General features: G+C 44.1%; 1 protein-coding gene across 1 annotated transcript in view; it reads left to right on the top strand.

Moving 5' to 3' along the window:
- The first annotated feature begins 241 nt into the window (after positions 1-241).
- appa (amyloid beta (A4) precursor protein a) overlaps positions 242-18,367 on the top strand; it is a 39,139-nt gene continuing 21,013 nt past the window's right edge. The window contains exon 1 of the mRNA XM_073495478.1: positions 242-435. Within this exon, the coding sequence (XP_073351579.1) occupies positions 376-435 (60 nt within the window). The 5' untranslated portion in view covers positions 242-375. The remainder of the gene's footprint in view (positions 436-18,367) is intronic.

Below are 18,367 nucleotides of genomic sequence, written 5' to 3'. Positions count from 1 at the left end.
CCTCTCCATTTCTTCACATGAATGATCAATAATGTTGACTGTGGGAATTTTTGGTGCGTAAAAAACAGGCGTGTTGATGGAGGCTGCGTGCGTGTGAGTGCGCACAGAAGATAAAACCGTGTGTGTCAGGGAGATAACGTGGTAGACTGTGTGTGTGTGTGTGAGAGAGAGAGAGAGCGTGCGCGTGTGTGTGCGTTAATCCCACTCCGCTGTGGTCAGGTGATCCGGCGCTGAGCAGCTGTGCAGCCTCGGTATCGCTCTCCATCAGACAACGGGAGTCACCGGCGCCGAACACACTCCGCTTCTCGCCCGTACGCAAACGTCAAACCGTTCGGTGAAACGCTGCCTTCAGGAGCGTCGTGTCAGCGAAACGACATGGGGGACCGAGTAGCTTTGCTGCTGCTGGCCGTGGCGGCGTCGGCCCTGGCTGCCGAGGTAAGAAAAATCCCTTTTTTTTTAGTGCGAGAATTTGTAGTATTTTCCACCATATTGTCGAGTCAAGCTAGCTGGCGTTAGCCGCGAGGAGACCGGAAGCTAATCGGTTGCACCTTCAGAGCTAAAGCTAAGAATGTGTTTGAAGGGGGGATTTAAAAAAGCAGGTCACTTAAATTAAATCAAATTAAGTAGTAGAATTGTATATAACAGCATTAAGTTTGTTGTTTAAATCGTCTGTTGCGTGTGTTAATTTGAATTTAACGTTAACCATTTACATCTCAATTCTATAAAGGTCTTAATAGTGCGAAAATGAGTTATATAAAAGCAAAAGTGATATTTTCACGAATAATTGAAGCCAGTATAATTCCCACATTGCTACTTAGCAAAGTGAAAACTGAAAAAAAGAGCAAGGTCTTTCGCTTGTCGTTTTATCTTGAAGGTTTTAACCGGAAGTCTTGTGTAAAAAAAACTCCCCATCTTGACCCTGATTGTGAACACTTGGGTATTTCTAAATCAGAGACTTCATACAGTTTTGTACATTACACAACCATTACGGCATTCTTCAAATATTAGTCGTCGTTTCTTTTGTAATTAATCACCTCCAGAAGCACGAGATAAAGATTAATAACCGCAGATTTGTTTAAAACGCCTGTTCCGATGCTCCGTAATGCCTTCTCTCGGGTAAAGTCTCCCTTTAAAAGGCTGTTGCAACTGATTTATTGAGACTGTGTGACAATGGGGAGAACGTCCCGACACCCTTGATTTAAAGCTACACCCACAGTGTTTCTTTCCCCTTTGTGTAAAAACCCAGAAGCAACTTGCCTCCTTTGCTTGATTTCAACGTTTCAACCGAGCTGCGCTTGTCAACAAATGATTTACCGTCAGTAATTCTGCGGGATAATGGTCCTGAACGCAGCACGCGTTTTTAACTGGCCATCCGGGCTAATTCAATCTAGCTAAAGTCATTACGGGGAATAAAAGTCCCATTTTCCATATCCCCAGGGCTGATTTTAAGGGAGTGGGCGTGTTTTTGGGAATGAAAATAAGCCCAAATATAATAAGAAGACGTTTTGTTGCTTATTAATGAAGACCCGGTGGCTCATTCTGTTGTGGTCAAGTGAAAGAAGCCGTGAAGATGACACCATCCCTCGCAAAAACAAACACGATCATCGCTCTCCGTCATATTTCAGCCAGGAGGAGAGAGGAGAATAGAGAAGTAAGATGGCGGCGGTGCACTGCAGCATTTATCGAGGGGTCGGGAAACTGGGAAGCCCAACAGGAGCTGTGACTGCCTTTGCTGCCTTTTTTTCTCATTTATGGCAGAGTTAACGTGATAATAGCCACGTTAGGAATACAAGCTGTCCTTTAACAATGTCTTAACAGTGTCACATAATCACTGCTCATCCATTTTTCAAGCCAAGAATATCGCTTTGTTGATACACACTGCAAAAAATAGCCCATCTATTTTTAACACGCCATTCAGTCCTGTGCTGACATGTCACTCAAATGACTCAAATCCCCCTTATGTCACCAAATTCAGCCATTTTAACGCGCACAGATGCATTCAGATGTCATAACATCACTGTGTAATTATCTTGGTAGTGCTTCAGTTCCTCTTTTCGTGGAAGGCTGCAATTTTTTTTTTGCGTCTGGAAAATTCCCAACACTGGTGAAATACTTGACGCATGGGGCATTTTTTTTGTTTCACCCATTATAACGGATGATTTTAGCACTTAAGGTCGAGCTGCTGAGGGGAGTTCGGTGTGGGCTGCGCTGCCTCAAATATTCACAGTGTGGCTTTGTTGTGAGAGAAATGACACATTCCTGTGTGACCGCCGGGTGCCACATTGTTTCAGATGGGACCTGCAGTTGTGGTCAGGGAGCAGCTACAGTTCAGTGTTTTCTTGTGGGATTCCTGGCTGTAACCAATTACAGCTCGTTTATGATAAAGGTGTTACTCGTAATAGGTCCACACTGCCAAACGATTGCGATCGTACCCCCTTCAAGGCCTCCTGTTTTCCTGAGTATTTTTTTCCTCAGATGAATCAGGTGAAACGTGGAAGCTGACCTTCATTGTCTCCCTCACGCAGCCTATAATCAGTGCGCTTGGAATGAATAGTTTGGGCTCCTCATCAAGCACAGAGTTGGCTTTGTTCATAATCCGTCGCTTAGCTTACTTAAGGCACTCTTTACCCTTGGACTCCAGTATTTACATTACAAGCATCAAAGGCACAAGTGATGAAATGCGATGGAACACTTTTGTTTAAAAGTTTCGGGAGTAATATAAGGAAGATTAAATCAGACTTAAAAATTAGACGTTGCAAGTTTTTTGATCTTGTTCGGGCCTGTTTATAGCCTTTCGCCACTGCACACACACACTCTTTTGAACACACGGCTCCAGGAAGCTGCTTTTCCTGACGGGCCCGCGGTGTGGAGCGTGGGAGTTGGATGCCAGCCTTTGTGTATTTGTAAATCCTTGGGAAATGGCTCTTGGATGGGCGCAGGCAGTCTGTTTGTGTGCATACTGCAGTCTTTCAGCCTGGGGCGGACCAGCCCTCTCCCCTTATTAGTGAGTTTAATGCCATTATCCCTATTGGCACTGCCAGTGTTTCTCTCTGGCACCTTCTCCGCTGCTCACGCTGCAGTTTCATTTCTTTGAAGGAGAAAATCCAGCCGACACTAATATATCTCCTCTCGCTTTCCATTTTCTTATTTTACTTTTTACTGGCCCCACTTACGACTGCCTCGCCCCAAACTTCTGCTTCAGTTTGTAATTTACATTTTGCAGAATCCAGCGTTGTCCGGTGTGAGAAAGCTCTTAATCAGACTGCAGCACGTCTTATGGCTGTGCTGTATTCAGGTCAGCTGAGGCTAATGTCGGTGAATAATTCAGTTTCTCAATCTGTGGATTTATTTCTGATTGTTGACTGTTGGGCTGACCTGGTAACAGACGCCTTTGCTCTGATTCTGAGAGACTTGACACCAAAAACCAGATGTTTGCTGCTGTGTTTGTTGTCTTTTTTTCTATATCTAACTCTCTATATATCTATCATCGAAACGGTTTCAATACTCATTTTCTCCAGTATTGATAAACCCATACCAGCTGAGCTTTCTCGGTCTCTCCTCTGATACATGGAACGTCATGTTGACCGATCACTCATTCGATTATTAACAAACAATCAAGTTTAAAAGCACTCAGAGCTGCCAGACATGCTGGTTTCAGATTCTAGATTCTCTTCTCCCTGCAGTGTCTCGTTGTAAAGTGAGTGTACTTCGGCTTTGGACTGTTGGTTGGACAAAATGAGCAATTCATACTCTTCACCTTCAGCTTTCAGAATTTGTCATTGACATTCTGACCACACGATTCATCTTTTAAATGAAAAAGCTGCCATAGAAATGAGAAAATAGGTTCGGGTCGTGCCAGTCAGTGTAGTGATATTAGCTTGCTCTCTATGTGCCTCTCTGTAAACAGTGGATATTGTCATGTGGCAGGACTGGATGTTCTCTTCATAATGAGACATGAAAGCAGTTAGTCTCCAGCACTTCCTGTTTTTCTCTTACGTCCTTTGTCTTAACCTTCATGTCCAACCAGTGTTGAAACGTCCCCTGTTCAAACGGCACATATTGTCCATCTTGGTTGTGTCAACAACAACAATGACACCGCAGCGCTCCCAATTAATGTTCCCCTCTGTATCCCCCTCTGTCTGTCCTGGAGAAAAGAATTCCTGACCTTTTGATACTGTTGTTTCTGTTGTCATGGTCCCTGGAAACAGGGATGACACTGATGTGTTTGCTGTCTTTTTGGAGCTGCATGTCCACTGCTTCCCTTCTCTGTCCACCTAATGACACTTCAGACAACCGAGTTCCCTGGTAGTGATGGGAATCAGCTGTTCATGAACACTGAAAATGGTTTTATCTAATAGTCTTTGCCTCTTTTTCTGTGGCCATTTTTGCATAATTCCCCCAATCCTGAGTCTTCTTTGTGTGTTTTCCTACTGAAAGGTAGCATCCCCCCTTTGAAAGCATGTGAGGAATCTGGTAGTGCTGATTTCAGTGGTAACAGACCAGTGCGTCGCTCAAAGGCATGCTTTGTGTTTTGCAACCAGGTCTCTGAATGAGATACGGTTGGATGCCAGAAGGTTTGATTAGATTCAACAAGTATCTGATGGCAGGAGAAACCGTTTACTCGCACGTTGACTGAAGAGAACATTCTGATTTATGGTGCAGGTCTGTGCTGAGATGCTTTACTGAGAGAAAAAATGCTGGCCACTGAGCAGGCATACAGGGTACTCAGCCACTGTTGTGAGAATTATTCTTTAGCCAGTTTGGGGATCAGATCGAAGGCTCATTTGTGCTCAACGTTAGATACGTACAGGGATACAGTTGAAGCCCCGTCTCTACTCTGTGACCATTTCATCCATATTGTGGCCATTTTCTGAATGTGTATGGACGCAGACGACACAGCGGTACCATCGGAAAACATGCGGGATAGTGTGGCGAATAGTTAAAGCAAGACGACCATAGGACATGAGAAAGAGGTTTGAACAGTGCGTCTTCCGAAAGCACTTGAAACGATGTTCTGTGTCAGTTTCTCTCATTGGTAATATTGGTGAAGATAATACTCTGTCCACAATTTGTGGTGTATTTAATGGTCTTGACTCTGAGCTGCCCTTTAGTGTATGTATTGCTGAGCATTCATGCCAACATAAAGGATGCATGGATGAACGTGAGCAGTTATGGTTACATCATTTGAGACAGATTAAGCTATGTAAAAGCATTTTTCAGCCTTAAGAGCCTAATTTTCTGACTGCCATGAAGAGCAAACCGATGCTTTACAGATACAGTACTGCCAAGTTGTAAAAGATGGCTTCTACATGGTTTTCTGCAGAGTTGAAGTCTGGTTGCATTAATCATGCCAAGACAAAATGTGAATGATACAGCTTGTGTACAGAATGTTCCAACTCGCTACTTTGAAGTTGCGAGTCAGTCCCAGGAAAAGCCTCTTCGGCACGCTCACCTCTTCATGACTGGCTCGTAATTAGCTCCATTAGGTCAAACATGTACACACCCCTGGCGTTACCGCCTGGCGGTCTTCAGGGAAACCAACATTATCCCTCCCACTTCTCATATTAGAGCCAATCTCGCACCAGGCAGCACCATTCATCACCATCGGAGCGTCATTTCCATCTGTAAATATCAGCAGTGCGCCACGAAGACACACACTTCATTTTCGCTGCTGCTGAGTAAGCAGCTGTTGGTAGAGAATCTGAATAATAAGCCGAGAAAACAAGTCGCTCTGACCTGCGCAATTACTCAGCGGCAGCGGCACATCCAGCTTTCGCTTCATCACCGAGGAAGCCGCACACACAGTTTTCACGTACATCTCATCTCTATATGTCTCCATAAGTGTCAGGTGTCCCAGTAAAGGCTGTGGTGTGTTGTGTTTGTGTATGTGTGTGTGTGTGTGTGTGTGTGTGTGTGTGTGTGTGTGTGACTGACCTTCCATCTGACCTGAGATATGACCCAGCCTGTCATAATCTGACCAAGGCCAATACAATCAGGTGTTAATCATGGATTTGGCCTTACAGATGCAATGTTGTCAGTGTGTGATGGATGAGTCAGTATATAAATTTAACTGTGTATGTGTAGATAGTGTAGATGGTGTTGCAATCAGTATATTATATTATACACACATCCTGACTCGGCCTCGCCTCAGAGGCATCTGACTTAACGATGCAGCCCATTCAACAGGCTGCTCTGTGTTGGATCCCAGACTGGAGTCGTGTAATGAACCAAAGAAAGGCCGGCTCACCTCTAAGCTCTCACTTATAAGAGAGAAAAGGTTCTGCCCGCACCTCTGTGCCAGTTTTGATATTTATTTCAGGGTAAAGTGCATTAAGGCTGATATGAAGCGGCTGGCCTTGAGATGACTCCATGAAACCAGAGTGGCACGCAGCATATTTGATACCTCTGTCCTATAAAAGCATACTCGAAAGTGGGTTAGAAATGCATCTCTATTTTCAGTTTAGTAGCTAAGGAGAATACAATATAGTCGCAACATCCCAGATTCAGTTTGCAAGCAGATCTTTGTTGCATGTCTGCCCCCTTTTCCCTCCATGTATCCTATCTGCGATCTCTCCTAAGTAAAACGAGTGACAAACCAGCATTATAATGGAGTTCTGTAGTGCTGCAGAGATGCTCTGACCTATAACAAAAACCTGTTTGTTTGGTAAAGACCTCAACAAATGTCATATCATCATCATATCAGGCTGAAATATCCCCCAAACAGTGGGTGTATTCAGACAGGATTTAGAAATCAGACTTAAGTCCTGTGCTAGCCATTACAACACATCCACATTAAAAATAAAAAAAGAATTAGATTAGAATTATATTAGTGCCCAGACAGATTGTATGCAGGCGTCAGAAATTTGTCATGCACATATTTCTACTTTGAATTAATAAAAAAATCTCCCATAAATTAATATTTAATTCATGAATGTATTAGTTTAAATTTGTAAGGCAGAGTTCAAGAAGAGCGCGTACTTCTAATGCAACTTTCACTGGCCACTGCCAACTCCAGACACGTTGCCAGAGGCTGTCGAGGTTTGCGACCAAAAGGTCAGACAGCCACAAAAAGTTCAGAAACGGACCACAGAAGTGGGAGGGGAAAAAAAAGTATGTCCCTTGATGTTTTTGGATTAAATATCTGCTTGGTTTTCAGTCGGAGCTGAATTAAAATGAAAGAAACACATTTAATTTAGAATTCTTTATATTATTGCAGCAGTTTAATGTGACAGCTCAAAGCTCAAAGCACAATCTTTCCATCAGAACCAGTACAAACCAATTCCTCCTAATGAACCTTAGAGATATTTCCTGGAATCACAGTGGAGCTGGACTCTCTGTTCTCTCCTTTTCCTTTTACTAGCTTCCTTCGTTCTCATATTTTCATCTTCTCAGCACTCTTATTTTTTTATTAAATGGATTCACACCAAGAAATCGCTTTGCCCCAGCACATCTTTGATTCCTGCTGAGGTTGCTGACTCATTACTTTAAAGATGTGGGCTCTTTTTGAGAAAGTTTCTCCTCGATGGTGAAGTTCTTTCGTTTAACCAACTCCACCAGCACACAGAAATGCCCATGAGGGCCCTTGTTTTCCTCCATTTCAGAAATGATCTCATCACCTCGTCCTCTCATTTCTCTCATCCCAGTCTCCTCTCCCCTCATCGTCCTGGGTGTTCAGGGTTGCCATAGCACTGGAGTCTTCCCCAGGTGCCTGGCACTTGGACTATAATTAGGCTGCTGTGTGTTATTCCCGTCGTTCTTCACACCCATTCCTCCCTTTCTCCCTCCTTTTACCATTTTCCACCAGAGCGATTTCTCACATTTTTCTTTTTTTCTCCAAAACGCTGTGTCATCCATACGGTATGTTACTGATGTGCTGCATGCCCTCGGCTTGAGATTCACAGTTCAGAGGGTTTATGAAACTAGTACCTCTTCGTGTCGGGCGACACACCATCAATTGTAGATGACAAGTCCTCTCGGAGTCCAAGTGTGAAATTGGAACACTCGTTTAAAATGCCAAGTTGTGTGAGTGCGTGTGTGTGTGTGCATAAGTGTGTGTGTGGGTGTGTGGGTGGGTGGGTGTAAATGAGAGAGGGCGAGATGGAGATTTGCGTCAGAAAATGGACCGGTATTCTTGACCGTGTCCTGCTATTTTTGGATCCGTTTCCTGTTTGGTCGCCATGATACAGGCGGACTTCCTGTGTTTGTGAAGTGGGAAGGCTTGATGCAGAACTAGCCGTGTGTGTGGATTTGTGAAATACAGTGTTCTCTTCTTGTTAAACCAATATTAATCATAATTGTATTATTTTAGTAATACTAATGAATAACCTAATGTTGAAGTAGGTAAGTAGGACCCTCTCGATACAGCAAGTGTATGTGACTAATTACTCTTTGTTGCTGATGAGTATCCTGGTGGAAATACTGACTGTGTTCCCAGTTTACCTGCCGGTCCTGTGGAGGCGGTGCTCATAACCACTGATGATAATTCCAGTCATACACACCCATCAACACCCCGGGGCCCTGATTCACAATGACGCTGATTAGGCGTTCCCTCGACTCGCAATCATATTTTTCGCTTTAAACATGGTTATTTGGCTTCTAGTTTATACATATTTAATTTCTGCCTTTTTTTAAATGGAACTCTGCAGTCTTTTCAAGGACAGAAAATTGCTGCTTTCAGCTTCATTTAGCCTCTTCTGAGATTGATGGTGGTGAGCACATTAGGGGAAATGGCTAAGTTGAAGCAAGTCGTTTATTTTGTGCTTTTTTTCCAGCATTTTTGTCTGATAACAAACGATTTTCATTGTTTCCAGTTGGGTAAAAGGACACTCTTACAATTAGAGAATGAAGATGCTGTTGCTACAGATGCATGGATGGGGGAAGGGTTGACATGTACGCACCCAACAAAAGGTTAGCTAAGTATAGAGTTCTCCAGGGACGTTGTGTTGTTGCAGACAAACCTGGAAGTTAGTATCGCTCTGGTTCTGTTAACAAAAAGCCAATAGGATTTTTCAGATGGATTTTGGATTATTGCAGAAAATAATCTCTGTGGCAAGTGAAAGTCTATGATACTTGCATGTTTTGTCCTGTATGGTAATCTCCACTTCTTCAATCTCGGCAGCCTTTATTTTAGGCATCTAACCAGAAAAACCCTTTCAAAAAACCCACTGACTTCAAGAAAAGGGAACTGGAACTGCAAAAATGCCAACGTATGTCTATGTTTTAGGACTCACTCCTGTGACACTCTATCGGGAGTTGTTTTGTTTTTGTGACATAGCCCATTGCAAACATAAGATGATGTAACAGGATGTAAAGCGGGGGGGTATTCTAATGTGTCTTCTAGGTAGAATAATCTTCAGAAGAAGGCGGGAATAGTTGCAGGAAAACAAGTGAATAATATTTGATCTCACTCATCCATCAAGGTTTTCAGCTGCGTTCCTCCCCTCACTGTAGATCAGCATCATTAAAAGAACAAGCTTGTATCACGGATCGGCTCTGACTCGATCATCAGTCAGCTATCTCATGACACGGGACAGTGATGCATCTTTTCAGTTTTGGCAAAAACAGCCATCATCAACATATTTTTAGGTGCGATCGTAAACAGATTTTCCCAAATTCTGATCTGAGCGGCCACAGTTCATGGTGTGATCACTGAGTGCCTCCTCAGTGTGCGTGCGTGTCCATCTGTGTGTGTTGGCGGTCCTCTGCTGGGTGCCTCTAAGCCGAACACCAGTGAGGTCAGAGTCAGTTTAGCAGTCTGATACCGAACGAGTCGGCCATTACACCGGCTTAATCTGAATTCTTATGGTACTCAGAACACCTACCCACACACACACACACTCCGTTTACGTCAGCAAACCGACCCGATGATGAAATTCCTGCTCCCAGGTGACTTGGATAATGGGTGTCGCTCAGAGGGAGGTTATAACAGGCAGTTCCCCCAAGGCTTGAGAGCTGGCTCCATCTGCATGGCGATTATAACTAAGGAAACCAAGAGTCCCTCCATCACGTCTAGACGAATTAAGTGTGCAGAAGTCAGAACTGTTTCTCTTACACACTTCTAATCAGATTTGGAACAGATTTGTCTGCGATGCTAATTCCCGAGGAACCCCCCGAGACAAAGCTTAATCGCATTGCATATGAATGAAGATAATGCTTCAAACAAACTTAAAAATTTTTTTCCCTCACTGACTCCGTGAAAACTTTTGAAGGGGAGGACTGCTGGGACAAGCACGAAGAGAGCCAGCACCAGGCGGGCGTGGTTGATCTTAGATGTGAGGCAAATCAGCATGTTTACAGTCTGAAATAATGCAATGGGTTACTTTGAACTTTTATGCTCGATAATCCAGGAGATCAATATTTATCCCACGCTGACTCAGATCTATTGATTTATGCCCGAATGAACATGATGCAATGGAGTCTAAGGTTCTTCAGGTGCTCGGGTTTCATCATAACCTGTTCCACCTCCCAGACTTCACTTCAGCCTGCAGGAGGACGAGCCAGACAACCGGTCCCACCTCTCAGGAGTTCATTTTTTCCATCACATATTTGGTTCAGAGCTTGCGTTCGCCCCGGTATTTATTTATTTATTTGATGAAGGCATTCCGTCTGGTTTTACATCAGGTCTGTAATTGAACGTTCGGCCAGCGGGGGAGTGTGAGGGGGAGGGAAGAGGGTCCGTCTGCTCTGTAATCAGTGAAACGCACTAGCCACTGGATCTGCTTCCCAAACATCAGGCTCAGATAGCATCACACACACACACACACACACACACACACGCAGACACACCGGAGCGGGATAATTTAGCACCCACACTTAAAGTCCAGTCAAAGATGATCTGAGGGGTTTAAGTAACAGCCACGTCTGCTTGCCAAGGTGACTCCAGAGTGTGTCTGTGTGTGTGTGTGTGGACGTGCGTTGCTGCCGCGAGCGTCGCGCCTCTCTGTCACCTCGCCAGTCTTATCTAATTCAGCCGTCACACATCCTCCCGAGCTAAAGCAAACAAATTCCCACAGTGATGCATCTTGTAAACAACCCGCAGTCAGCCGCGCTTCTGCTCGATTCCACCGCAATTGATTGATTAACGACTCAAAGCGGAAGCAATCTAAGTTTATTGTATTGCATAACACGTTATCCCGGTCATAAATGTTTAAAGGCTACCCCGGATAACTCATAAAGACCCTTATTTGCATTGTGTTGCTGCCTCGTGCAAAGAGATGCCTTTTTTTCCTCTCTTGGGAGCCATTGTCAGCCGTCACCAGTTGACAGTATCTTGGGCGTGGTGCATTGTGTCCTCAGCCTGGACAATAAAGCCTTGTCTTGTTAGCTACTAGCCGGACATAGCCACAGATTCCTGTTAAAGATGTGTGCCAGCAGAGAGGGAGAGAGAGAGAGAGTGTGTGTGTGTGTGTGGAGCTCCTGCGACACATCTTGCTCACCAGGGAGTCTCCCCCTGGGATGAGAGCTGATCTAAAACACCCTCCCCCCTCGTCGCCCCCTCCTCCACCACCTTCACCCAACTCCCCATGGCAGGCCTGGGCCACTCAGATAAGACTGTACAATTAATAGCACCGCAGGACCAGCGCCCACGGGGACACTTTAAACCGTGTGTGAGTGAGAGGATGCGCGCATGTGTGTGTGTGTGTGTTTTCAGTTTGTAAGTGTGACGCAATATTTCTCTTTCTGACAATCCCCATTTACATTTAATGGGTGATAAACCTTCTCCTGCCGTTTTCTTAGCTTTTTTAGTGCTGCAGATCACATCTGCGAATGTGCCAGCCACAAGCGGGTTCGTTCAAATGTGTCGGTCCCTTTACACAATGACTCTTGGATGGGAATGGTTAGGCAATTTTCCATGACGGGGGAAGAGGAGTTATTATGTCTCACAAAGAGCCACACATGTAGAGGGGCTGTGCAGTTGCATAGAAAGAAGAGCTGAAAGTCAAACAAAGAGAGGTCTTTCTGTGGAGCAGAGCTGCAGCCATTAGTTGATTAATGTAATCAACTATTTCAATAATCAATAGTCGTTTTCAAGCAAAATGTCAAACATTTGCTGGTTCCAGTAAGTATTTGCTGCTTCTCTTTGTCATTTATGACAGTAAATGAACAGTCTTTGTGTTTTGGACTGTTGGTTGGTCACTTTTTGAGTGATTAATGGGATAATTGTGAAAATGACTGACAGATTAATCTCTAATGAAACATAATCGATGGTTGCAGGCCTAATGTGGAGTCTTTTCTGTCCGTTATGACGACATGGTAACTTGGTTGCAGTCAGACAATCAGACAGGTTGTAAACAAACCAACATTTAAGACTGATAGCCATTAGCCAGATTATTTTGACTGAGGATTTTCTCTATTGATCAGCCCCCTTAACTCAGTGTTTTTCGATCCTGGTCTTGAGTGCCCCCCCCGCCCACACTGATTCAAATGAATGGGTCCTTATCAGGCGTCAGCAGAGCTTGATGACGTGCTGATCATTCAAATCAGGTTTGTCGGAGCAGGGAAACATCTGAAACATGCAGGGCAGGGGGTCCCGGGAACAGGGTTGAAAAACACTTCCTTAACTCATCCACACTTCAAATAGAAAAAAATAGTTTGGTTTATAATGACTTCCATATCTGTATATATATATCTGTATAGTTTTTTATGAGTAGCATGTAGGGACTACAAAGTTCTTCTCATTATACAACCCTGTTGCAAAATTAATTAACAATTAAAAAATAAATTAATCTTTAATCTTAAAAATAAATGAACTAAAAATGAACTTTTGCCCAGATTTGTGGCCTCCACTGCACATACACTGAGGATGACTTTACAGGGAAGTAGGAGACATCTTGTGTCCAGCACTTGTGAAAGGAAATGATGTTGATGGAAAGCTGGAAATTTTAATGAGGGATACATTTGAGGATTTTATTGTAGTAATTATACTTTCCTGCAAAAGTCATGTCAGACACACAAACATTTGCAACAAGCAATGCAGCAATCTGCAGCATTCTGCAGCATGGGGACTTGATTTAAAACTTAAACAACCCACCAAAACCCCATAACATGAAACGGCCCCATACAGCTCGTTCAGCGTAATCCAAGTCTCCAGAAGCCCCAAGATCCCAAATTGATTTTGATAAGGCGTTATTTACACCCACTACAGACCGGCTCTGCGCTAACGCCTTTAGCATAGCAGCTACAGTGAAGATTTTGTTCTAAAATAGGTGTAAATAGCATCTTTTCAAATCAAATTGGGATCTAAGGGCTTTCGAAGAGTTGGTTTAAGCCCGACGAGCTGTATGGAGCCATTTTATGTTGTCATTTTTTCAAGTTTTAAAACACATCCCCAGCTACTTTTTTTTTAAGAGAATGCTGCAACGCCCCACGTTGCTGTAAAGCTCCAGAAATGTTCTGTGAACTATGAAACTTCACCCAACTTCCCATCTGCATGTATATAATGACTAAATTTTCATATCTGAGTGAACTTCTCCCTCTTTACATGTGTGTAGTTGATTTTCAAGGCGGAACATTTGACAGCCTGTCTTATCTTTGCTTCGCCTGGGTGTGATTCAGGTTGTGGTTTCCAGCTGTGGAAATGGGTCACCTGTCTGAGACGGGAGCCTTGATTTCGACTCGTGGCGTGACATTAAACTCACATGCACAGTTCACGCGAAACGCGAGCTCGTCGTCCTCATCACAAACCTCCTCAGGGTAGCAAAGCACTCTATCAAATTGCACTCGCAAATAATCTCACTTTAATCGCTGCACAAACTTGTATTGTTGTTGTATTACATTATTAGATTGTTGCTCTGTCCGTTTGTGTTTTCTTTCCTTATGTGCCTCCCTCCGGGTAAAACAAATTCCATTCATCCTCAAATTATTATGGGGATGTTGACTGCTTTGTATAGTTTATAAACCAACATTGCTTGCCCAGCTTTAACAACTCAGACATGGTCTATGTGCAATTTAATTTTGTGGTCCCATATGCGTCAGCAGGCCTGGAAGCTTAGGTCTGTGTTTTCTTTCCGTGACTGACTCGATTTTGGACACAAGGCTGAATGTTTTCTGTTTTATTGTGGAATTTGTTTGCTAGCTTCCCTCGACTGCAGTTGTTTGGTCCGTGGCTCCCGACTATAGAAGCATTTCATCAGACGGCGTGGATAATAAAAAGCCGCAAGAAGCTGGGAAACATTTTTGATGGATCACTGCTTCAGTTGCATCACTTGTATTTTCTGTTGGGGGGGGAGGGAGGGGGAATTAGCACGCCAAGCAGTATGTGAGCAGGGTTTCTGCTGACTTTAATTCAGCTATCTTTCTCGGGGTCAATCTCATAAAGCATCAGCCTCCTTTCCCCCTGGCTTATTCCCTGTCGATACGGTGATGGCTATCATGCCAGATTGAGACCAAAGGGGGATATTTCTCCTGACCAGGCTGCCGTCCTAATCCTCAGTGCCCAGATTATCGCTCCCTCCCCTCCCTGCGGGACAACCAGGCTGGCAGACTGGCAGTGCTGTGAACCAGAGCTGAGATCGGATAAAGATGGAGAGAGGGAGAGGGAAGGAGATGAGGGAAGCCTGCCGTCTCCTGCTATAATATAGATTTGTCTAACACTCGGCTGCTGATGTGTCTCACCATTTGTCAGTCTGCCTTTCTTTCAGTCCATCTGTTGCTCGCTCGGTTGTGGATTCCCAGCCCCGCCAGGAGAAAACAAAAAAACAACCCTTTTACTCTCGCTGTCATTATCTCTTCTTTTACGGGGAGGATTTGCAGAATGCAAATTGAATGCAATCCCTTATTTCTCCAGTCGTTTGAAGACGCAGAAGGGAAGTGCTGTGATTATTTCCTGCGCGCACTATAATCAGCAGCGGTGCTGTTTGTCTGGAAGATCTTTCATAATTTCATGGTAACCGGCGCTGAACTTAACCGAGAAAAGATGCAGTCATTCTTTTTCTCTAAACTACCTCTGCCTGACACCAGAATTCCCCATCCTTTCTCCACTCAGCCCCGCCTGATTTCCTCCAGCCTCCCTCTCCGCCTCTCACCCTGCGTCCCCACATCCTTTCTGTTTTACAGAGCGCTTGACCTTCTTGCTCGCGCCCGAAGGCTTATTGTCCAATTCATCTGTTCTCCAATCTCTCTCCGTCTCTCGGCCATTGTGGTTATTGTTCTTTCTCTCACTTTCTCCTCGCGCTCTAGCCTTCGCCATCATCCTGGGACCCTGATTTATAAGCTTGCAGCGAAGGCTTGGCTGATCCTCCCCCTCCTCCCCCTCCTCCACCTCCTTCTCCTCCTCTTCCTCCTCCTCCTCCTCCTTCAGCAGAAGACAGAGCAGTGGAGAGATAGCGGTGGAGAGGCTGAGAGGCAGGAAGGAGAAGGCAGAGCGATTTGGCGAGGATATGATTTGCCAGCCAAAAGAGGATGACACAAAGAATTTGAATGTCAGCGAGCACTTGGCACTGATTTGCCTACCTGTGCCTCGAGCAGAGGGGAAGCTCGGTTATCTCTTTCAATAAGCGACAGGGAGAGGCCAGAGGGTGCGCAGATAAGGTCAAAATGAAACTGGGCACCCAGAAAGTAAGTTAATTAAAAGATAGCTCACATGCAAAAGGACTTTTTAAAAGATTGTTTGAAAACTTTCTGCTCTCCGTTTGCCTTCGGTTTAATGAGCAGGATGGGATTTGATCTATGCCCCCGTTAGCGCTGCTCACTCACAGATGGCCGTGTGGGAATCGAGCGGCAAAAACCCCTAAATAACCCTGTGTGGTGCAGATGGCTCAGTGTCAAGACTGATGACCACCAGTGTTAAGTTGCCATGTGTTGGAGCTGAGGAGGGGGCAAGAGGGGATTTTACCTACTCTGTGTGTGTGTGTGTGTGTGTGTGTGTGTGTGTGTGTGTGTGTGTGCGAGGGATTTACTCATTTCCGTGCTACTACAGCTTGCGGCTCACCATGTCGGCCTGTGACGGATGTGAACTTTGCAGGTGCATATTTGACCGCTGGAATCAGGTTACGCCGATCTGTCTGTGTGCCGTTACTACCCCCCATCTGACAGTTGGTCGGTTGGTGTCGGACCTCCAGGAACACATTTTCACACTGTTATGATGGCTATTCATTGAGAAGCAGAAATGATGAGTTAGAGAAAATGATCCTCAAGGCTCCAAACTACAGTCAAACGTTTAGGTGACTGACTTTTCTTTAAGTGGAAATTAGTTCAGAGTGAAAGATAACTGCCCCCAGGAGACACATTAACATAGACCCAATGATATGGATACAAGGCTTCCTTACATCTGTTAGTGGATGTAAGCAATCTGTTGATAGTTTTGTCAATTAATTAATTAGTTGTTTTGTCTTTTGTCCACAAAGGAGTAAAGAAACCAGAAATGATTCACGTTTTTCTTTTCTCAAAACCCCTCAAACCAATTGATCAATTAGTTTTGCAGCTCTAGTAGTAGATAAATAGCCATGTCTGATGACCACAATACAAAATCTGAAGCATTAGCAGATGTAAACCTTGATGAACTCTCATATAGTTGAAAATAAACCAACACACACCCATCCCGAGTGAGTGTATTTCTCAACAGCAGAGGTGTGACTCCAGTTCATGAACTCCAGGGCTGTTTTGCAAAATAAACTCGAAACACATTTTGCAGTTATTTTCTGGTGACATTCTTAAAGGCTGAAGTAAGCAGGAGGAATCTGCTCACTGACGCTGTTCAATGTTGAAGTCATAAATGAGTCACAAGGAAAAGTCATGTGAATAAATGTCGACAAATGTGTAATATATCAGTGGAATAGTGATCATTCTGCTCAGTATTAGAACATATTTCATCCTGCGTCTTATCACATGAACAGATGTTTAATGCAGGTCTTTTTTTAAAATAACAGTAGCTTTTACCTCGAGATGTCTGTCTTATTTTCAATAATGCCGCCATTCTTCCATTTCATGAATATTAGGCCTTAAAAGTCATTAAATAGTCCGTGCAAACATTGAATCTAATCTCATTTATCCACCTTTGTATTTCTCTTTTGTCAAAACGAGTCGAGCTCCTCCGCTTGAAGGTCCACAATGCTGATGTTACAAATCTTCAAACATAACACTGAACCTAATGCTGTCTATTTACCATATATCAGCACTTACCCGTTGGCAAAATGCAGATAAACATAACTCACTCTGATAACCATATTCCCACAAAAACCCTTATTCTGCACATTCAGGACCACTTACCTTTTTACTGTGCATCAATAAGAAAAACATAAGTCATCTTAAATTTGGTGAGAAATGAACTGGAAAAGGTCTCAAAATGTAATGTCTGTGGACACCCTGAATCAACGGAAACGTGACTAAATGAGTGATTGGCTTTTGCGTTAGTCGATTTCGTACAGATGCAAAGTTATCACCTGGAATACATTGTGATGTCTGCTGGTCTCAGGTGTGAATCTATAAGACAGGAATAGTATCAGATGATGCACAGGTGATCACACTGGCAATCCAACACGAAAGCCCCGCAATAAATTCTTTGTTTGTGAATCTTATTAATATTTTGCATCCGTCACAACCTCCACCATTCACCTCTGGAGGCTCGACAAAATATGACTGTGAAATATAACGCAGAGCGGTAAAGCAGCATCCTATAAACACATCACATCTGAATTAATCACACAGGTGTTGATTTATGTGAACCTGAAGCCCCTGTTCTGCAGATCTGAGCCTTCTTCCTATTCTTCCACCGAGTGTATAAATACAGCTGATGTGTATAAATGGTATATAATAGAAGCTGATAAAGTTCATCTTTCCACTGATAGAGCAGGTAGACGCCTGCTAAATCGATTGAGGCTTTGAGCTTCATATGTATCCAAGCCGATGGCCCCCAGCAGCTATTCTCATATTGGAGGGAGGCCTTCATGCCCCCCGGCTGCTTCAAGTCTGGAGGAAAAAATATGCTATCCATCTCACAAAACAGCATTTGTTTGCCTGCCAGGGCCTTCAAAACCATTAACAAGATTAGGGAGCACACAATGGCAACAGTCCCTCTCCTCCCTCCCTCTGTCTCCTTCTCTTCCCCCCCCTCCTTTTCCCTCCCATTTTGTTCTCGCTCATTTGCCAGTACAATGCAGACATTCAGTGGTTTGTCTGCACCTCCTCTCCTGAGGGAAGTTCAGCACAAAACCTCCTTATGCAGGCAGACAGCAGTGGCACACACACACACACACACACGCAGAGGCAGAAACCAACACAGGAGCGTAAATTAACACAAAAATTAATATATTCATGCCAGAGGCGGACTTTCTGTGTCTCACACACACACTCGCATGTTTGCACACACACACACACACACACACACACACACGCACACACACACACACACACACACACATTCTCCTTCCCT

This window comes from Pagrus major, chromosome 24 (genome assembly GCF_040436345.1).
Source record: "Pagrus major chromosome 24, Pma_NU_1.0".
Classification (NCBI taxonomy): Eukaryota; Metazoa; Chordata; class Actinopteri; order Spariformes; family Sparidae; genus Pagrus; species Pagrus major.
Note: the sequence above shows the minus strand (reverse complement) of the source record. Positions and strands in the feature narration are given on the sequence as shown.